The 21,508-nt window shown below is 51.9% G+C and overlaps 1 protein-coding gene across 7 annotated transcripts in view; it reads right to left on the bottom strand.

Annotated features, from left to right (window-relative positions):
• Nucleotides 1-2,114: 2,114 nt before the first annotated feature.
• A4GALT (alpha 1,4-galactosyltransferase) overlaps nt 2,115-21,508 on the bottom strand; it is a 29,126-nt gene continuing 9,732 nt past the window's right edge. For 2 of the 7 annotated variants that reach the window (XM_009438458.4, XM_016938814.3), the window contains exons 2-3: nt 5,499-5,639; nt 2,115-3,993 (exon numbers count right to left, since the gene is read on the bottom strand). In XM_009438458.4, the coding sequence (XP_009436733.2) occupies nt 2,886-3,947 (1,062 nt within the window). In that variant the 5' untranslated portion in view covers nt 3,948-3,993; nt 5,499-5,639 and the 3' untranslated portion in view covers nt 2,115-2,885. 7 annotated transcript variants of the gene reach the window in all.

Below are 21,508 nucleotides of genomic sequence, written 5' to 3' on the forward strand. Positions count from 1 at the left end.
CTTTCAGGGTTGGTTAATTCAGCAGCTCGCTGAGGTCTTCACGTCTTCAAGGATGCAGTATGGTGACATTTGATCTCAGACTTGTCCCCTCACGGCCTCAAGATGGCTGCCATTGCTTGGAGCATTACACCCTTATGCCAAATGCAGAAATGTTGCTTTCTTGTCTATGAACATTTTCTCAGAGCCCTCTTTTCCAGCTGACTTGCCCTCTCATTGGCCAGAATAGCATTATATGCCCATTTCCACTCAAATTACTAGGAAGGGACTGGAATGACTAGGACTGGCTTAGACCAAAAGAGATTCACCCCCAGGCCTAGGGAGGGCCCACTTCCTCTACAGCCCTAAGCTACCTGAGGGTTGAACAAACTTCGGGTTTCCTTAGCAAGAAAGAAGGGGGAGGAGAATGGCCGTGGATAAGGAGTCAACAGCATCCTCCCTGGGAACTGGCACTTCCTACCCACCTCTCTGCCCTAAGCAGACATTTATGCACATAATTTCATAATTTCCATTTTTTTTTTTTTTGAGATGAAATCTCAGTCTGTCACCCAGGCTGGAGCGCAGTGGTGCGATCTTGGCTCACTGCAAACTCCGCCTCCCGGGTTCAAGCAATTCTGCCTCTGCCTCCCGGGTAGCTGGGACTATAGGCGCCTCAAATCATGCACAGCTAGTTTTTGTATTTTTAGTAGAGATGGGGTTTCATCATATTGGCCAGGCTGGTCTTGAACTCCTGACCTTATGATCTGCCTGCCTCAGTGTCCCAAAGTGCTGAGATTACAGGCATGAGCCACCGCGCCCGGCCTTTTTTTTTTTTTTTTTTGAGACGGAGTCTCGCTCTTGTCAGCCAGGCTGGAGCACAGTGGCGCGATCTCGGCTCACCACAACCCCTGCTTCCCAGGTTCAAACAATTCTCCTGCCTCAGCCTCCCGAGTACCTGGGATTACAGGTGCCCGCCACCACGCCTGGCTAATTTTTGTATTTTTAGTAGAGATGGGGTTTCACCATGTTGGCCAGGCTGGTCTTGAACTCCTGACCTCATGCTGGCACCGAGTAGGCACTCACTGTATGATGGTCAAATGACTAAACAATGCTGGACTCTAAAAGGTCATCTCACTTGTTCACATACATATATAGTTAGTATATGATTTGTATTATTTAAGTAAAACCTGCTCATTTGAAATGCTGCTGTGGCTGGAGAAATCACTGACTTAACAATCCTTTGTATTCATCAAAAACAAAACCTGGGCCAGGTGCAGTGGCTTACCTGAGGTCAGAATCGCTTGAACCCCGGAGACAGAGGTTGCAGTGAGCCGAGATAGGGCCACTGTACTACAGCTTGGGTGATAGAGCGAGACTCTGTCTCAAAAAAACAAAGAAAGAAACCCAAGAAAACAACACATAACCTGCTCTTGAGTACTCCTAAGAGCCAGGGAGCTCACCTCCTTCCCACGCTGCTCAAGACGGTCTGTGGGCAGAAAACGGAGGCCAATGAATGCCTCCCCGTTCAGCTGCCAAAAAGCAGCCTGCTGGGCCCTAGTGTTCCTGGCAGCACCCCCAGTCCTGGTGGGGAGCTCTCTTCCAGCCTGGTGGGGAACGCCTAGGCAGCTTCCACAATGCAAACCAGCTGGGGTCTCGCCCTGCGGGGAGCAGATATTCCTATGGCCCAGTCCTGGAGCCGCCCACAAGGCACTTCAGGTCCCTCCCGGGATTTCAGCCACAGGCCCTCACAGCTCCCTCACTGGGACCTCTCCCTGGATGGGTGGCAGCTCAGCCCTGCTCCAGCGGTGGGCTCTTCAGTGTCCACATTTGGTCCCATTTATGTTAAACAGATTCAGGCTTGTCATGGGGGGAGTTGTGCTGGTGGGACCCAACCTTCCGTGTTTGTGAGCCTTGAAAAAGGAGGAGGGAAAAACAGGCTCCCCCCATTCCCCACTGCGGGGGCTCTCCATCACCAGGGACACTGGGGCTATGAGCCAGGTCCCGAGCCCTTCCGTGCTGGGCAGGTTGTGAGACCTTGGCAAAGTCACCACCAGTCCACCCAGTGGATTCCCCGTCAGAAGAATGGAGCGGAGGAGGCTGTGAGCCTGAACACACTTCACCAATCACAAGGCCCGAAGTGACAGTCGGTCACTTTTATTCTATTGATTATTCGCCTGTGTTTATAATGCGGGCGGCAGGGTGGGGGTTTCTTTAAAATGCTTCTCCTGAGCCTAAAGAGCCTCCCCACCCAGCCCCCGTCTGAGGGAAGGGGCAGAGCATACACGCCCCCCTGGCATCTCTGGAGAGGAGGAAGGATGGGGTGGGCAGAAGGGGCTGCCCCTAAACGGCTCCCCAGGCTGGCACTTCTGGGCCTCTGCCCCACTCAGTCCCTGTTGACCCCCCCCCAACCCCCCGCGAAAGAGGAACCAAAACCAGAAAAGAGCAAAGCATCCTCCGCCCCGGACCCTTGGGGCTGGGTCTCCCCCAGCCCTGCCACTTTCCTACCAACAGCCTCCTCTCCTCTCTGGGAATCTTGTCCCTTCTTCCCCATCCCCTTAGCACCGGCCTCTGCCCTCGTGGGCACCTCTGTCCCAACTGCCTGGCTTTCCGCACCACCTGGGGGTGCCCTGAGGTTCATCCTTCCTGCCTGTTGTCTAGAAGGCCCGGGGCGCTCACTGAGCGCCCTCCGCTGGCTATGGCACCATGTGTCAGCCCTGCCTCGAGACAGGACACTGTCCTGGGGGTGTCCACAGCCTCCCACTGGGCCTGCTCCCACAGCTCCTCAACAGCCTGCCTAAGCCCGGTGGCAGCTCGGGCCTCCCTCTCCCGGGCCCCCAATCTTGCCTCCCCAGGAAGGGCGGCCCAGTGCCCCAACAGGAGCAGGTTGGGGAGGTGACCTGGCGGGCCCCTCACAAGTACATCTTCATGGCCTCGTGCGTCGTGGGGCAGTAGCGGGCATGGAGCTGGGCCAGCAGTGCCCTGGACGTGGCCTCGAACCGCGTGCCCTGGCTCTTCTTGTTCCACACGTGGACAGCATAGGTGGCACTGAGCAGCCGCGGCAGCTCCTCGGGGTTGATGTCCTCAAAGTACTTCTTCCAGTCCTGCCAGGGTATGGGGTAGAAGGCCTCAGGGGGCAGGGTGGTGACGCCGCGGCAGGAGCGGCTCTCGGCCAGGCTGCGGATGGAACACCACTTCTTGAAGACCCGCGTGAGCAGCTGCGGGCCCTGGTGACCCCAGATCCAGCCGTTGTAGTGGTCCACGAAGTCCCGCATGCACAGCGCCATGAACTCGTGCCGGCGCTCGAAGGCCAGGAACGCGCCGTTGAGGACGTAGCGGGACTGGGTGCCCAGCACGTTGGTCAGGTTCCGCAGGTTCTTGAGAACAATGAAGTCCGTGTCCAGGTAGATGCCGCCGAACTTCCACATGAGTGCGATCCTGGAGGCGTCGGAGAGCACGGGCAGCAGGTAGGGCTCCCAGCGCCCCTGCACGGCCGCGTACCAGTCGGCCAGGGGTGTGTCCCGGAACAGCTCCCGCAGGTCCAGCGGGAGCATCTGGACATTCGGGAAGCAGCTCAGAAGTGAGATGCCCAGGTGCCGGGGCAGGGAGGCGTTGCCACCCGGAAGCCCTTTCATCAGGACCAGCACGTGGGATTCGGGGTGAGTTCTGGCGGCCGACTCCACCGAGCACATGAACAGGAAGTTGGGGTTGGTCCGGTCTGAAGTCTCCAGGAAGAAGATGTTGCCTGGAGTGGGGCCGTGGGAGGGTGGGGTGGGGGGTGTCAAGGTGGGGCAGGGGATCTCTGCTGGCAGGTTATAGAGCTGCCCTTTCTCCTTGGGCTCTCCCACAACGTGCCAGTAGATCATGATGGAGACGAAAAACGTGAACTTGAAGCCGATGATGAACAGGGTGCAGACCCGCTGCCTTGGGGCGCCCCGGAGCAGCCGCAGCAGGAGGTCGGGGGGCTTGGACATGGTATCCCCAGATCAGACCAGGAGCTTCCAGCAGGAACCGGCTGGTCTGCAAGAGATGAGCACCCGCCATCAGGGAGGCCGTTGGCATTCCCGATCCACAAGGAAAACGCTTCCTGTGAACATCAGCCAGAGCCAAGGCTGGCTTCCAAGCCCATGGGCTCCTGGGCCCACAGCGGCCAAGGCTTGAACCCCAGCCTGCTGGCTGCTCACCTACGAAATGGGAGCACAGTGGGCCATGGACTGGGTTCTGAGCAGGGTCCCTTCCACTCTCTGCGACACACCTGTGAGCTCCCCCAAGGACCAGGCCAGTGCCACCCATGGTGTGTAATGGTGTGTAACCATCACAGGCCCAGGCCAGAGTCTGGTCTGCGTAAGGACTGTCAGAAGTGATGGCTTCGCCATGTGACACACAGGGCTCTGTGAGGATTGGCAGCCTGGGATTTGAGGCCCAGCTCATGCCCGCCTCAGCTCCATAAACCAGGCCTGGGGTTCGTCTAAGGACAGGCCACTGAGGGGCCCTGAGGATGTTCAGCATGAGGTCTGGGGCTCCGGCAGGCCCAGGTGTTGGTTTGCTAAGGGCTGGCCCGGCAGGTGCACTCACAGGGCACTCGCTCCAGGCACATGACGCTGACTGGTACTACTGCCGTTAGACCTCTCTTTCCTGGTGGCCAGGAACATGCCCAGGTGCCTCGCAGGTGGTTGGAGGAGCAGCAGGCTTGGACCCTGCTCCTGGGGAAAAGACTGTGGGAACACCTGGGAGGCATGAGACCCCAACTCTGCCTGAACCGGCTGGGTGACCTGGGGCAAGTTACGGAGCTCTCTGAGCCTCAGTCTTCCCACGGACAGGATAGGACGCTGGAACCCACTAAAGGGTAACATTCATTCATTCATAGTTCGATAAATACTGGCTGTCCATCCTGTCCATGCCAGGTGACTTTCTCAGCATCTCACACATAGGAACATGTGTGGCCCCTTATAACCACCCTATGGGGTGGCAATCACCACCCCCACCCTACAGATGAGGAAATTGAGGCACAGAAGTACAGTACCTTGTGCAGAGTCCCACAGCCAGCAGTGACAGTGCAGGGGGTTAGGACCCAGGCCACCTGGCTGGGGTCCCTGCTCTCACCACTGCACCGCCCTGCCTGGGAGAGGTGGCTAGCAGATGTACCTGGTGTGTTGGAGGAACTTGGTGCGTGCTGACCTGAACTGTATCGATGTTAACAGCCAGCGGGATCACCATCAACTCAGTGACTTCTACGCTCCATGACAAAGTCACACCCCCTCTGACCCTCAGCAAGCCCGAGGGGCAGTTGCATCGTTTCTACTTTAGGTGCCAGGAAACCTGGGCATAAAGTCAAGGGACTGGGTGCAACCTGATTGCTAAGGGGAGCTGAGAGTCGGTCCCCTCCCAAGGACAGGCAGAAGGTGGGGTGGCAATCCACATAGGCTGAGGGTGGTACTGGGAGCCTGGGGCTTGGTAACTTAGGCTGGGCCCTTCCCAGGGTAGAGAGCAGGGAACCTCGCTGATGTCACTGGCTGGTAACTGACCAGCCTGGGCAGCCCATTGCAGAGAGGTGGGGATCCTGGCAGCCCACAGGCCTCCGGGAGACACGCCCTGGCTCAGCAGCCGACCTTCTTTGCCAACACGAACACGGCCCTTCCACACACTTGCAGCGGCTGCAAATCCATCTGCAAAAGATGGCAAGAAGAGAGTGAAACAGGTCGCTGGCTCTCAGAGGCCTCGTCCCCCTGGCCACACAGGCAGGTCAGGCCTGGGGCTCATGTGTTCACTGATTCATTCACTCGCTCCACCTCTCAGGGGACACTCAGGGAATAGGGGCAGTCCCTGCACTGGTACCCAGGAGAAGGGGAGAATCAGACACAGCCTTTCCCTAAAGGAGTTCTCAGTCTGGTGGGGGCATCATTTAGAAACAGACAAAGAGGCCAGGCGTGGTGGCTCACTTGAGATCAGGAGTTCGAGACCAGCCTGGCCAACATGGTGAAACCTCGTCTCTACTAAAAATACAAAAATTAGCCAGGCGCGGTGGTGTGCACCTGTAATCCCAGCTACTCAGGTGACTGAGGCAGGAGAATCGCTTGAACCAGGGAGGTGGAGGTTGCAGTGAGCCAAGTTGTGCCACTGCACTCCAGCATGGGTGACAGAGCCAGACTCTATCTCAAAAAAAAAAAAAAAAAAAAAAAAAAAAAAAAAAAAGCCAGGCGCGGTGGCTCACGCCTGTAATCCCAGCACTTCGGGAGGCCAAGGTGGGCAGATCACTTGAGGTCGGGAATTCAAGAACAGCCTGACCAACATGGAGAAACCCTGTCTCTACTAAAAATACAAAATTAGCCAGGCATGGTGGCGCATGCCTGTAATCCCAGCTACTCAGGAGGCTGAGGCAGAAGAATTGCTTGAATCCAGGAGGCGGAGGTTGCAGTGCGCCGAGATTGCACCACTGCACTCCAGCCTGGACATCAAGAGCAAAACTCAGTTTCAAAAAGGAAAAAAAAAAAAAAGAAAAAAGGAAACAGACAAAGATGGTGACTCCCTTGGGGAGGTGACACATGGTTAAGCACCAAGGATGAGCAGGTCAGATGGAGGAGACAGTGGTGGCTCCAGACCTCTGCAAGCGCCATGGGAATAAGCATCTAGGGTTCACCTGCATCTTCTCTCCCCAGCACCCAGCTAGGTTCCCAGCACGCAGCAGGCACATGGGAAAACGGCTCACTCTGACCCATTCACTCAACAGCCAGCAGGATGCTTTACAAGTACATCAGCCATGTCATTCTCAGCTCAGACCCTGAATGACGTGAGGCCCTGATCCACTGGGCCCCATGTGTCCCCCTGACCTCATGTTCTGCTTCTCTCCCCGCCACCTGTGCCCCAGCCACACCTGGCCGCCTGTTTCTCAGGCCTCACATGGCTGCTAGGGCCTTGGCACCTGCTGTTCTTCTGCTTGGAGGGTTCTTCTCTCAGATGCCCACTCAAAAGACCCCTTCCCACCAGGTCCTCCCTGGGCCCCCTGAAATTCCAACTCCCCCCATCACCTCAGAGCCCCCTCGTTTCCTCATCCTTGCATTTATTCTAACACACAGTACATCCTACTTATTTGCTTTGTCTGTCTGTCTAGAACATAAACCCATGAGGATAGGTATGTTTTGTGTTTTGTTCAGCTCTGAAATGGTAGAACGGTGTCCAGCTCTTAGTATGTGGTCAATAAATAGCCAGTGATTCCATGAGTTAACCAATGAGTGAATTAATGAATGATCAGTAAATGAATGAATGAGTGAACGAGTGAGTGACCAGTAAGAGTGAACCAATGAGTGTGTAGATCGCTGTGTGACCAAGTGGGCCAGTGCGAAAGGTGGGGGGCAGAGGCCGGGTGAGCTCCCTGGGATGCGGGTAGCAAGGACACGGCTGTGGTGTGAACCAAGACATGGTGCCCCCTGCCCCTGTCTTTCTTCTGCAGGGAGAGGGGCTATTTTGGTGCTGAGTACTTTTAACCCCACGTGAACCACGCGGACGGGTGGACAGTTGGAGGGCCAGTAGCAGCAGCAGGAGCCTCTGCCCACTTGGGGGCCCCGAGTGCTGGCATGATCTGACTCCATGGTGTGGGCGGGGTCCGGGCCCACTTGGAGGAGCAGGATATGTCGTCGGACCACAGTTGGGGGTGCCAGACTCAGGCCACGCCATATTTGGTGTCAGAGCCCAAGACCCAGGAATAGAAACTGTGTATGGGCCCAAGTTGGCCGCAGCCCAATATCCGGGTGACCTCAGGCCCAAAGCATGCTCCTGGCCCCCGAGACGGGCCTCGCAGTTGCAGCCTATGTCCTGGGCCTTGTCAGCTGGGCCTGGCACACCCCTGCTGCCTGCCCCTGCCTCCAGGCTCACTACTTCCCGCCCTGTCACCAGGGAGCTACTCCCAGTTAGTCTGTTACTGTGGCCACTCCCCTGCTCTAAGCCCTTCCATGGCTCCCATCGCCAGGATCCCCCATGACTCATCTTAGGCAGGAAGTGAGGAGAGAGGAGAGGTGCAGGGCATGGCTGGGCGCGGTGGCTCACGCCTGTAATCCCGGCACTTTGGGAGGCTGAGGCGGGCGGATCATGACGTCAAGAGATTAAGACCATCCTGGCCAACACGGTGAAACCCCATCTCTACTAAAAATACAAAAATTAGCTGGCATGATGGTGCACGCCTGTAGTCTCAGCTACTCAGGAGGCTGAGGCAGAAGAATCACTTGAACTCGGGAGGCAGAGGTTGCAGTGAGCTGAGATCGTGCCACTGCACTCTAGCCTGGCAATAGAGTGAGACTCCATCTCAAAAAAAAAAAAAAAAAATCGAGAGGTGCAGGGCAATGGAGACAGAAGGCCAAAGGCTGGGTCAGACCCCTACCAGCCAGGTTCTTGGCACCAGCTCTGCAGACCCCAACTAGGGGCATCAGCATCAGGGGCTAGGCCCAAGGGCCTAGAAAAGGCCCTCCAAGCTGGTGCTTTTCATCCCTACACAAATTGCACCCCCACCTGTCCCTACAGTAAGGGCGCTACCCCTCCAGCCCTGTGTCCAGCCCAGCTCAGCCTAGCACTGGCCAACCATGACCCAACAAAACAGAGTCCGCACTGAGCCCTCCATCCAGGCTGAGTGCTGACAGAGAGGCTCCCAGAGCACCAGGGTTATGCCCTTGGAGATTCCGATGTCCCGACGGGAACACAGAGGCCCCGAGAGGCAAAGGTGTCAGAGGCGTGTGAGCCAGACCAACACCATCTTAAATAGGAGCTGAGTAAAATGAGGCTGACACCTACTGGGCTGCATTCCCAGACGGGTAAGGCATTCTAAGTCACAGGGTGAGATAGGAGTTCAGCACAAAATACAGGTCATAAAGACCTTGCTGATAAAACAGGTTGCAGTAGAGAAGCCGGCCAAAACCCACCAAAACCAAAATGGCCATGAGAGTGACCTCTGGTCGTCCTCTCTGCTACACTCCCACCAGCACCGTGAGTTTACAAATGCCATCGCAACATCAGGAAGTTACCTTGTGTGGTCTAAAAAGGGGAGGCATGAATAATCCACCCCTTGTTTAGCATATCATCAAGAAATAACCATAAAAATGGGTAAGCAGCAGCCCTAGGGGCTGCTCTATGGAGTAGCCATTCTTTTATTCCTTTACCTTCTTTTTTTTTATGAGTCTTGCTCTGTCGCCCAGGCTGGAGTGTAATGGCCCGATCTCGGTTCCCTAAAACCTCTTCCTACTGGCTTCAAGCAATTCTCCTGCCTCAGCCTCCTGAGTAGCTGGGATTACAGGCATGTGCCACCATGCCCGGCTGATTTTTTGTATTTTTAGTAGAGATTCGGTTTCACCAAGTTTGCCAAGCTAGTCTTGAACTCCTGACCTCAAGTGATCCGCCCACCTCGGCCTCCCAAAGTGCTGGGATTACAGGCATGAGACACTGCGCCCGGCTCCTTTACAATCTTAATAAACTTGCTTTCACTTTGCACTGTGGACTCATCCTGAATTTTCTTGCCCCTTGGTGTGAGTGGCCACGACCCTCCTGTCACTCTCGGTCACATCACTCGACATTTCCTTCAATGCCCTTGGTCATGGGCCTGGCCCGGGGAGCTGACTGAGGACTTGGAGAGCCCCATGCAGGGCAAGGGGAGGGCTCTGGGTCCCTGTGAGGGCAAGGGACGCAGGACTGCACAGAGGGAGATGTTGAGCTGTGAGGCTGTCATTGCCACAGGGGCCTCGGCCAGTCCCATAGGAGCTCTGCAGCTCGGGTGGCCATCAGAGATGTTTGTTCCAAACCAGAGTCGGGGCTATGATGCTTAATTTCATGTGTCAACTTGACCAGGACACAGGGTGCCCCAATTAAACGTTACGCCTGGGTGTGTCTGGGGGTGTTTCCGGATGAGATTACCATTCGAATGGCAGACTCAGGAAGCAGATGGCCCCCAGTGTGGGTGGGCCCCCAACCCTCGAGGGCCTGAGTAGAAGGAAAGGCTGAGGACGGAGGAATTCGCCCCCGTTCTCCTGCCTCACTGCTGAGCTGAAAGAGGATGTCTTATTTCATCTTCTCATCGACTGGTTCTGTTTATTTGGAGAACCCCGACTAACCCAGGGGCCTACACCAACACTGGCCCGCAGTGGGTCACTGGGGATGGGCTGCTCCTGAGGTAGGGGGCAATCTACCCAGGAGACGGGGGCTCCAGGGCTCAATGGTGGGACCAGATGGGGCCACCGCGCCCAGCGCAGCCCTCATCCCCTGGAAATGATTGTATGTGTTTTCCGTTGTCTCAGTCCTAAGGGGCAGGGGCTCCTCGCTCTCATTCTGTTCCTGGTGCTGACGCAGGTTCAGCCGACAGCAGGAGCTCAACAGATACTGATGAGATGAGGAATGACCCTCCAGGAGAGCCAGAGGCTATTTCCACTCTTCTCATGTTCTTGGGGTCTCAACAAGAGGGCCCAGGAACTGGAACTCCAGGAGCAAAGCCACGGTCGGGTGGTGGGAGGCCAGCAGCTCATTCAAAGGTGGGAAGTGGGGAGAAACAGGCCCAGCAGTGGCCAAGGGGGGGCGCATCAGTGACCATGACTGGATACTGCTGTGGCTTCCAAGCCTCTCCAGATAAGGAGCTGGCCCCTGTGCGTGGCCAGGCTGGGGTGTGGCCACCCCTGCTGACCTGTGATTGTGACCCCAGACCCCTGAGGTGTAAGACACCAGCGCCAGGGTCACACGGGTGCTCCCACTGTGTCACCAGCCATGTGAGTGCAGTCAGGCCATGCTCCTCCTCGGAGCCTCAGTCTCTCTGCCCACAAAATGGGATTAACTCCACTTTGGAGGGATGGAGGGAGGCAATGCATCTCCAGGGCCCAGCCCACGGAACAGGCCCTCAACAGATGTGGCCACGGCCATCGCATTATAGGCCTTTCCTCCGGCAGGGGAACTGGTGGGTATCTGTGTGCAGAAGTCTCTGATGGGGCTGGAAGTGAAGGACCACTCAGGCTAGTGTTTAAGGTCAGGAAGCAGGGACATGCAGCCAGGACGTAGCATGCTCTTTATCATGCTCCCAGTCCCACAGCTGTCACCAACTGGATGGTGAGAGCCTGCCATCCCTGTCCCATGGTCATACTTGCCTCTAGTGGAGCCAAATCGGGTCCCCTCCCCACCCACCTCCACCCTTGCCTGGTCAGACAGGGACCAAGGTGGGCTTCACCCCCAGGGTCTCCCAGCTCGTTGCCTCACGGCTTCCTTCCTGAGCAGGACTTTATGTGGCCAGGCCTGGAGGACAACGGCCCGCACCAACATACCTGAGCTTCCTTCCTGGCCCTGCCACGTGCCCACAAGACAGGCCACCTCTCTGAACCTGTCTGTGGACACGGGTAACACCAGCACCCAGGACACAGGTTGCTGTGGGGATTAAGTGTGGTCAGGGCTCAGCTAGATCCCAGACTCAGACAGGAGCCCGAGGTGGACCCCTGGCCAGGGTGAGGTAGAAAGGAAACTTCTCCCACTACCTTCTCCAGAGTCCCCATGACCCTAAGGTCACATGTGGCTTTGAACATCACTAACATGGCAGCTCCATAAAGAATGCTCCCGCCGCAGCAGGAGAAAAAGGAGAAAAGTCACATGCACCGCTGTTGTGCAGTGGAGGCAGAGGGGTCATCTAGGTTTACCTACCCCGCACCCATTCATCCTCCTGAGAACACCTGCTGCCCTGTGGGGAGCCACCCCTGCCTGTGGGCCCTGCTCCCTGGCTGTTGCTGTAAGCACTGACTCAGGTCCAGCTAATGATAGCACCACATTCCCCTGGCCGCAGTGGTCCGGCTGAGGCACACAGAACCTAGTCAGGTCCAAGCAGAGGTATGTGCTTCCCATGGGGTCACTAGGTGTGAGCCAGGGACCGTCAAGGTAGAGGCTGCCTGGTAATGAAGGCAGCCCTGAGGCAAGCAGAGCCAAGGGAAGGAGACAGAGACCCACGCGACACTGTCATGACACGTGGATCCCACCCTACGTAGTCCACACAAGAGGAAAGGAGAGCCCAGAAGTCAATGACGGAACCTTCTGATGACCTCCTCAATCGACCAATGAATGTCTCATCCCCCTGATCAGTGTCTTCTTCCTGCTTTTTCTCCCTGGGGCTCCTTGTCCCTCCCCTCTTTCTCTCCCTCCTGCCACTCCAGGTTGGTCTCTCTCTCCCTCTTTCTCTCTCTCTCCTTTCTCTCTCCTCATCCCCCTCAGCAGACACCGGGATGCCTTTCTTGGTCCCTGACCCCACAACATCATATCAGGGGCGGGGCTGCAATGGCAGGAGACAGAGAGGGCCAGGGCCGGGCTCACAGGACTGAAGGCACCTAGATGTGCAGCCACTATTGAGGACTTGTGTCCCCCCCCGGAAAAAGGGGCTCCCCCACCAGAGGAACACACTCTTTTTTTTTTTTTTTTTCAAAGATGGAGTCTTGCTCTGTCGCCCAGGCTGGAGTGCAGTGGTGCGATCTCGGCTCACTGCCAACTTCCGCCGCCCGGGTTCAAGCGATTCTCTTGCCTCAGCCTCCCAAGTACTACAGGAGTGCGCCACCATGTCCGGCTAATTTTTTTGTATTTTTAGTAGAGACGGGGTTTCGCCATGTCGGCCAGGATGTTCTGGAACTCCTGACCTCGGGTGATCCGCCCACCTCGGCCTCCCAAAGTGCTGGGATTACAGGCGTGAGCCGCCGTGTCCGGCTGAAACACACTCTTTACCCCCAACTGGCACGGGAGCCCCCTTGCCAGGAAGAGGACACCTGGACTCACTGGAACTGGGTGGTTTTGGGGAGGGGACGTAGTGGGAGACAAAGGGTCCGGAGCCTTCGTGCAGATAAGGTGGAACGCCCACCGGGTTCCTTCACTTGCCGAGGACGCACCTGGTGGAGTCAGGCGGTCCTGGCCCAAATAATGGGGTTGGCAGGTTGTCTTAGCTCAGCCTGACCCCCAGTGAGGGATGCGGGGATTACTCCAGCCAATCCCAGTCCCTGCTCCCCTGTTTAACTTTCAGAAAAGTAAAGGGGCCACAGTGGCACTCGGGCCGGGGTACATCACAGTGTGGTCCACTGGCCGCAGCACCTCTGCTCTCCACACTGCAGCCTCGGCTGGCACATGCTGCCCTGCTCTGTGTGTGTGTGTGTGTGTGTGTGTGAGAGAGAGCATGCTGCCCCACTGTGTGTGTGTGTGTGTGTGTGTGTGTGTGTGTGTGTGTGTGTGTGTGTGTTGTCCCCACCAGGCTGTGAATGCCTTGGGGGCAGAGACTAGCCCAGCCTAGGGCTCAGCCACATGTATTAAATAAATAAGTAGTGGGCTTTTTTTTTGTTGTTTGTTTGTTTGTTTGTTTTTGAGACAGAGTCTCACTCTATTGCCAAGACTGGAGTGCAGTGGCGCGATCTCAGCTCACTGCAACCTCTGCCACCCAGGTTCAAGTGATTGTCCTGCCTCAGCCTCCCGAGTAGCTGGGATTACAGGCACCTGCCACCGCGCCTGGCTAATTTTTGTATTTTTAGTAGAGACGGGGTTTCACCATCTTGGCCAGGCTGGTCTTGAACTCCTGACCTCGTGATCTACTGGCCTCGGCCTCCCAAAGTGCTGGGATTACAGGTGTGAGCCACTGTACCTGGCCTGCAATAAGGAGTGTTTTGAAAACTCTGAAAGTGCAGAACTAGGAAGCTGTCCTTGGCCCACTCACCAGTGACATCGGGAAGATGACTTGCAGTGTGACCTTAGACAGGTCACTTTCCTTTTTGGGCCTCAGATTCCCTTCTGCACAGTGCGGGGAAGGGAGGGTGCAGGCTAACCAAATGCTCTAACCTTGGCGGACACATGGGCACGTGCTGCTAACTGCATGGGATAAGTAACACCTTAGCACAGACCTGAGGCGCCAAGAACTCTGAGGGATCTGGGGCGGAAGGCCACAGAGCCAAGAAACAGCGCCGAGTACAGAATTCAAATCCAGGCCCTGCCTGACAGCTTCCGCACCTGCTAAGATTTGGCAACGTGACCTTGGACCCACCTCTGCCCCTCCCTGGGCCTTCACTGCTTTGTCCATCAAAGGAGGGGGTGGGCTCCTTGGGCTTGGAACTCAGACCCCCCTTGATGTGAAAACTCAATGCCCAGAGCTTCCAAACCCTGCTTGGAGGACCAAGTGTCCTGTTCCCCATCCCTAGCCCCACAATGTTTCAAGGCACAAATAAATATAATATTTCTACCCAAGAAGTAAGAATGACAGTTTTTAGGAGGAAGTAATTGGCATAAGAAGGACTGTTTGTGGCCGGGCGCAGTGGCTCATGCTTGTAATCCCAGCACTTTGGGAAGCCAAGGTGGGCAGATCATGAGGTCAGGAGTTCAAGACTAGCCTGCCCAATATGGTGAAACCCCATCTCTACTAAAAAATACAAAAATTAAATTAACTGGGCATGGTGGCACATGCCTGTAATCCCAACTGCTCAGGAGGCTGAGGCAGGAGAATTGCTTAAACCTGGTAGGCGGAGATTGCAGTGAGCTGAGGTTGCACTACTGTACTCCAGCCTGGGCAACAAAGTGAGACTCTGGACTCAAAACATAAAAAAAAAATAAAAATAAATTAAAAAAAAAAAAGAAGGGCTGAAGGGCTGTTTGTAAGAAGGGCAGAAGGGCTCTTTTCAGAGCAGAGGTTACAAAATATTCTTCCTCCCAGGCGTTTAACGCCTCAGAAGCCAGGAATCAAGCAGGCGGTCTTGCTCTCTGGGTGGACGTTACAAACAGAAAACTCAGGGAGGTGGACTTCATTCCAGGAGGAATAAAGGCAGCAGCTTAGTTCTGAATTTTCCCTCTTCTACCAAATTATACAAAGCAACATGGGTAAAGACAAACGAGAGAAACTAAGAGGCAGGGAAAACCCGCAAACTCCCAACCACAGTTGAGTGTGGCCCAAAGCACCTGCGGGCAGCAGACATGGCAATGGGGGGGGGGGGGGGCGGCAGAGGGGGGGGGGCGGCGGAGGGGGGGGGGCGGCGGAGGCGGGGGGGCTCAAGAGTGGAAGACCCCAGAAAAGGCCACTTCTAAAAGGGAGATGGCAGAAGGCATGAGCTACGGCCAGAATGAACTGGGAGTACTCAGGGCTGGAGGCAGGTGACCTCTTCAGACAGGTTAGGTTCTGGAGGTGAAAGAGGAGTGGATGCAGAGAAAGGCCATACTTTAAAAAGCACAACCCATTACCATGGCAACAGAGGAGGGAGCCTTTCACCAGAGAAACCCAGAGAACTGTCCTGGCTTCTCTCCCAATTTCCACCAAAACCTCCTGTTAATTGCCACTCCAGGAAAATTCAACTAATTCAAATATGGAAAAAAATTTAAAGGCATAAAACAAAATGGAAATGGGGGTGAGGAGCACAAATACTCGCTTATATATAAAGAAAATTCACTATGAAAATATTGCCACAGCCGGGCGCAATGGCTCATGCCTGTAATCTCAGCACTTTGGGGGGCCGAGGTGGGTGGATCACTTGAGGTCAGGAGTTCGAGACCAGCCTGGCCAATAAGGGCGAAACCCTCTCTCTACTGAAAATACAAAAAATTAGCTGGGCATGGTGGCGCGCGCCTGTAGTCCCAGCTACTTGGGAGGCCAAGGCAGGAGAATCATTTGAACCCAGGAGGTAGAGGCTGTGGTGAGCTGAGATTGTACCACTGCACTCCAGCCTGGGCGACAGAGATTCTGTCTCAAAAAAAAAAAAAAAAAGAAAAAGAAAAAGAAAAAGAAGAAAATACTGGCACAAGACAAATACAAATTCGAATCCAAAATTACAGCATGAATTTAAAAATAAAAACACTTTAAAAAGTAATTCCAGGCCAGGTGCGGTGGCTCACACCTGTAATCCCAGCACTTTAATAGGCCGAGGCTGGCAGATCGTTTGAGGTCTGGAGTTGGAGACCAGCCTGCCCAACAAGGTGAAACCCCATCTCCATTAAAAATACAAAAATTACAGCCTGACCAATATGGTGAAACCCTGTATCTACTAAAAATACAAAAATTAGCCAGGCATGGTAATGTGTGCCTGTCATCCCAGCTACTCGGGAGGCTGAGGCAGGAGAATCGCTTGAACCTGGGAAGTGGAGGTTGCAATGAGCCAAGATCGCACCACTGCACTCCAGCCTGGGTGACACAGACTACATCTCAAAAAAAAAAAAAAAAAAAAGTTGGCCGGGTGCAGTGGCTCACGCCTGTAATCTCAGCACTTTGGGAGGCCAAGGCGGGCGGATCACGAGGTCAGGAGATCAAGATCATCCTGGCTAACACGGTGAAACCCCGTCTCTACTAAAAATACAAAAAATTAGCCAGGCGTGGTGGCGGGCACCTGTAGTCCCAGTTACTCGGGAGGCTGAGGCAGGAGAATGGTGTGAACCCGGGAGGCAGAGCTTGTAGTGAGCTGAGATCACGCCACTGCACTCAAGCCTGGGTGACAGAGCGAGACTCCGTCTCAAAAAAAAAAAAAAAAAAAAAAAAGTTTCACCCACTAATCTTGAAGGAGAAAAAGATTTTTAGATTAGATTTCAAGCATAACCTATAACCTATCTCTATTCTCTATTCAAGAGACATACCTTAAACGAAGTAACTTAGAATGGTTAAAAATATAAGAACAGCCGGGTGCGGTCGCTTACGCCTGTAATCTCAGCACTTTGGGAGGCCAAGACGGGTGGATCACCTGAGGTCAGGAGTTCGAGACCAGCCTGACCAACAAGGTGAAACCCGTTCTCCACTAAAAATACAAAAATTAGCTGGGCATGGTGGCAGGTGCCTGTAGTCCCAGCTACTTGGGAGGCTGAGACAGGAGGATTACTTGAAACCAGGAGGCAGAGGTTGCAGTGAGCCAAGATTACGCCACTGCACTCCAGCCTGGGTGATGGAGTGAGACTCCATCTCAAAAAAAAAAAAAAAATTAAAAAAAGAACAAGCAAAGATATAAAAGCAAATGCAAACAAAATGCTGGGGCAATAATCTTAATATAAAATGATGCAAAATCACAACAAACCTCACTAAATTAGCCAAAGAAGGGCAATTTATTATGCTAACGGTATAATTAATAATGCATCAAATAATACTGTAGCAATTTTCAGAATAGAAAAATTACAGATACTAGGATAAATATATCAAAACACTAATAAGAGATTTTAATTTACCACTTTCAGTTCAAGAAACATTAAGTAGCATGAACAGAAATAAGAATTCAGAAGACCCAAATAAGATAATCAGTAAGGTACTATAATATTTCAAACTCTCTACCCTAGTGATAGATACTGTGCTTTCTTTTCAAGAGCTGAGCTGATGGAACAGTCATGAAATCTGACCATATTCAGCCCAAAGAAAATGTCAATAACATCCAAAAAATATTTTAAAAATTTATGATTATGAAGCAATATGACTAGAAATTAATTTAAAAATTGGGAATTTAAAAAAAAATTTTATCTATGGGATTCCTAGCAAATAAAAATAATAAAAACACCAGGCTGGGCGTGGTGGCTCACGCCTGTAATCCCATCACTTTGAGAGGCCGAGGCAGGCGGATCAGTTAAGGACAGGAGTTTGAGACCAGCCTGGCCAACATGGTGAAACCCAGTCTCTACTAAAAATACAACAAATTAGCCAGGCATGGTGGCACATGCATGTAGTCCCAGCTACCTCGGGAGGCTGAGGCGCGAGAATTGCTTGAATGGGAGGCAGAGGTTGCAGTGAGCCGAAACTGCATCATCATTTTCTACCCTGAGTGACTGAGTGAGATTCTTTCTCAAAATATAACACCACCACCACCAACAAATACCAAAACACCAAGTATCCATATCTACAGGATACAGCTACAGCAATGATCAGGATATTTTTAGCCACCAGTGTATGTAACAATTAAAACAGAAAGGATAAAAATAAATAAAGCACCAGTTTAAAAATGTTAGAAAAAGAACCACAAAATAAAACACAGAAACAATAGCTAGTCATGGTGGCTCCTGTCTGTAATCTCAGAGCATTTTGGGAGGCTGGGGTGGGAGGATCGTTTGAGACCAGCCTGGGCACCAGTGAGACTGTCACTCCAAAAAAAAAAAAAAAAAAAAAAGGCTGGGCACGGTGGCTCACGCCTGTAATCCCAGCACTTTGGGAGGCTGAGCCAGGCAGATCACCTGAGGTTGGGAGTTCAAGACCAGCCTGACTAACATGGAGAAACCCCATCTCTACTAAAAATACAAAATTAGCCGGGTGTGGTGGCGCCTACCTGTAATCCCAGCTACTTGGGAGGCTGAGGCAGGAGAACCCAGGAGAAGGAGGTTGCAGTGAGCCGAGATCGCGCCATTGCATTCTAGCCTGGGCAACAAAAGCGAAACTCCCTCTCAAAAAATAAAAAAATTTAGCCAGGTGTGGCGGTGTGTACCTGCAGTACCAGCTACTCAGGAGGGTCACCTGAGCCTGGGAAGTTAAGACTGCACTGAGCCATGATGGTGCCACTGCACTCCAGCCTGTATGACACGGCAAGACCCTGTTTCGAGAAGAGGAAATAGAGAAGGAAGGAAGGAAGGAAGGAAGAGAAATAAATTAGGGAAGAAATAAGCAGTAGAACTAATAAATAAGGTAAAAAGCTGGCTTGTTGGAAAAAAGCCAGTAAAATATACAACCACCAACTAACCTAATCAAGATAGGAGGGTGGGGAGAAAGCTTCCCATACAAACTAGGAAATGCTAAATGGGAAAATAACCAAATAAGCAGATAATTGTTTTAAAAAATAAGATAGTACTTAGCAAATAAAATTTAAAACCTGAATAAAATAATTTCTGGACAAAAATAATAAATCAAATGGATCCCAGAAGACATAGCTAATCTACACAGGACAACTTCCACATTAGAAACAGAATTATAAAAGGACTACCATTACAAAACAAAAGCACCAGGGCAAAACATTTTGGGAGGGAATCCTGGAAAACTCAGAAATAACAGATAATGTTTAAACTGTTAAACAGGAACATATAGAAAGGAAAATTTAAATATATATATATATATATTTTTTAAGACAGGGTCTGCTGTCACCCAGGCTGGAATGCAGTGGCACGATCATGGCTCACTACAGCCTCTACTTACCAGGCTCAAGTACATGATCCTCCCACCTCAGCCTCCTGAGTAGCTGGGACTACAGGCACATGCCACCATACCAGGTTCATTTTTAGTAGAGATGGGGTTTCACCATGTTACCCAGGCTGGTCTTGAATTCCTAGGCTCCCACCTGCCTTGGCCTCCCAAAATGCTGGAACTACAGGCACGAGCCACTGTGCCAGGCAAAAAAAAAAAAAAAAAATTTAAGTAAAGCAAATACTTAAACCAAAACCTGACAACGGCTTCACAGAATATCCTTCTGACCAATTTCACTTATGAATATTATTGTAAAAATCCAAAATAAAATATAAGCAAATAGAATTCAGCAGCACATTAAAATTAAATGGAGGCCAAGTATGGTGGCTCATACCTGTAATCCCAGCAGTTTGGGAGGCTGAGGCAGGTGGATCACTTGAGGACAGGAGTTTGAGACCAGCCTGGCCAACATGGCAAAAACCCATCTCTACTAAAAATACAAAAATTAGCCCAGTGTGGTGGGGCACAACTGTAATCCCAGCTACTCAGGAGGCTGAGATATGAGAATCGCTTGAGCTTGCGAGGCACAGGTTGCAGTGAGCCAAGACTGCACCACTGCATTCCAGCCTGGGTGGCACAGTGAGACTCTGTCTCAAAAATTAAAAAAAATAAAAAAATGGGGGTGATTCAGGAATGCAAGTGGGGTTTATTCAAAGAATGCAAGGATGGTTCAACATAATTAGGAAATCATGAATATAATTCATCATATTAAATAGATCTAAGCAGAAAAATCATCATCCCCAGTGACACCAAAAAACATTTAACAAAGTAGCCAACACTTAGTAAATTATGAATCAATGGACACTTCCTTAACAAAATTATATAGATTAACACAGAAGCCAGGAACCAGCTTCATACTCCAGAGAGTACGAATACACAGTTTCATACCTGGGCACTAATACTAAGCTCAGGGAAGACACAGATGCTGCCACCACCATCACTATACTGGGTGTATTTATCAGAGGAATTTGACAAGAGAAAGAAAACCCAATAGAAATAGTTAAAACTATTGCTATTTTCGTATGATATTATTGTATACCTGGAAAAGTCAAGATAAATAATTGAAAAAGTAAAAACTAAAGCATACTGGAAGATGGTAGTGTAAACACACACACTTAAATATAAATAACAAGTCACTAGAAGGTATGGGAAAAGAGAAGACCCTGCTTACAACAACAGCCGTGATACTCAGGGTTAAACTTAACAAAAGATATTAAACATCTATGTGAGGCCAGGTGCAGTGGCCCACACCTGTAATCCCAGCACTTTAGGAGGCTGAGGCAGCCAGATTGCTTGAGCCCAGGAGTTCAAGACCAGTCTGGACAACATGGTGAAACCTCATCTCCACAAAAAATTACAAAAATTAGTGGAGCATGGTGGTATGCACCTGTGGTCCCAGATACTTGAGAGGCTGAGGTGGGAGGATAGTTTGAGCCCAGGAGGGGGAGGCTGCAGTGAGCCAAGATGGTGCCATCTCACTCCAGCCTGGGCAACAGAGCAAGACTCCAGCTCGAAATAAATAAATAAATAAATAAATAAATAAGAACAATGCAGCCTTGTGGCTGACGCCTATAATCCTAGCACTTTGGGAGGCCAAGGCTGGTGAATGGCTTGAGCTCAGGAGTTTGAGACCAGCCCAGGCAACATGGCGAAACCCTATCTCTACTAAAAATACAAAAAAAATTAGCCAGGTGTGGTGGTGCACACCTGTAACCCTAGCTACTCAGGAGGCTGAGGCAAGAGAATTGCTTGAACCTGAGAGATGGAGGTTGCAGTGAGCCAAGATCACACCACTGCACTCCAGCGTAGATGACACAGCAGGACTCTGTCTCAAAAAAAAAAAAAGAAGTGACAACCTGGGACAACTTAAATGCAGCTCATATCACATAAGTCGAATTTTTCTAATATATAAAGAGCTCCCAGAAATCAATAAGAAGACTAACACCCCAAAACAAAATGGGCCAAAGACAATTCACACACATACAAAATATGACCTCTAAACAAGTAAGCTAGAGCAAGGATCTTTTTATAAGTAATAGAAATGCAAATGGACATACTCAGATAGCATCTCTCACCTATCAGATTAGCAAAAATCCAAAACACTTAACACATTATTTTGGCAAGGCTGTGAGCAAACAGGCATGCTCATACACAGCCAATGGGCATGCAGACAGTGCTCAGCCGCAATTTAACAACATCTATCTCACTCTGGGGCTTTATCCTACAGATGAATGACATTTGCACAAGGTCACAGGTTTGCAGTTGCAAAAGATTAGAAACAACCCAAGGTCTTTCTTGAAGAGGCTGATTAAATAAACAATGATATAATGATAGCATGGAAATGGGCAGAGACCAATGCTGTTTTTACTCAGTCATCTCCCCTGGGGCCAGCACAGA

The sequence above is a fragment of the Pan troglodytes genome, chromosome 23 (genome assembly GCF_028858775.2).
Source record: "Pan troglodytes isolate AG18354 chromosome 23, NHGRI_mPanTro3-v2.0_pri, whole genome shotgun sequence".
Lineage (NCBI taxonomy): Eukaryota > Metazoa > Chordata > Mammalia > Primates > Hominidae > Pan > Pan troglodytes.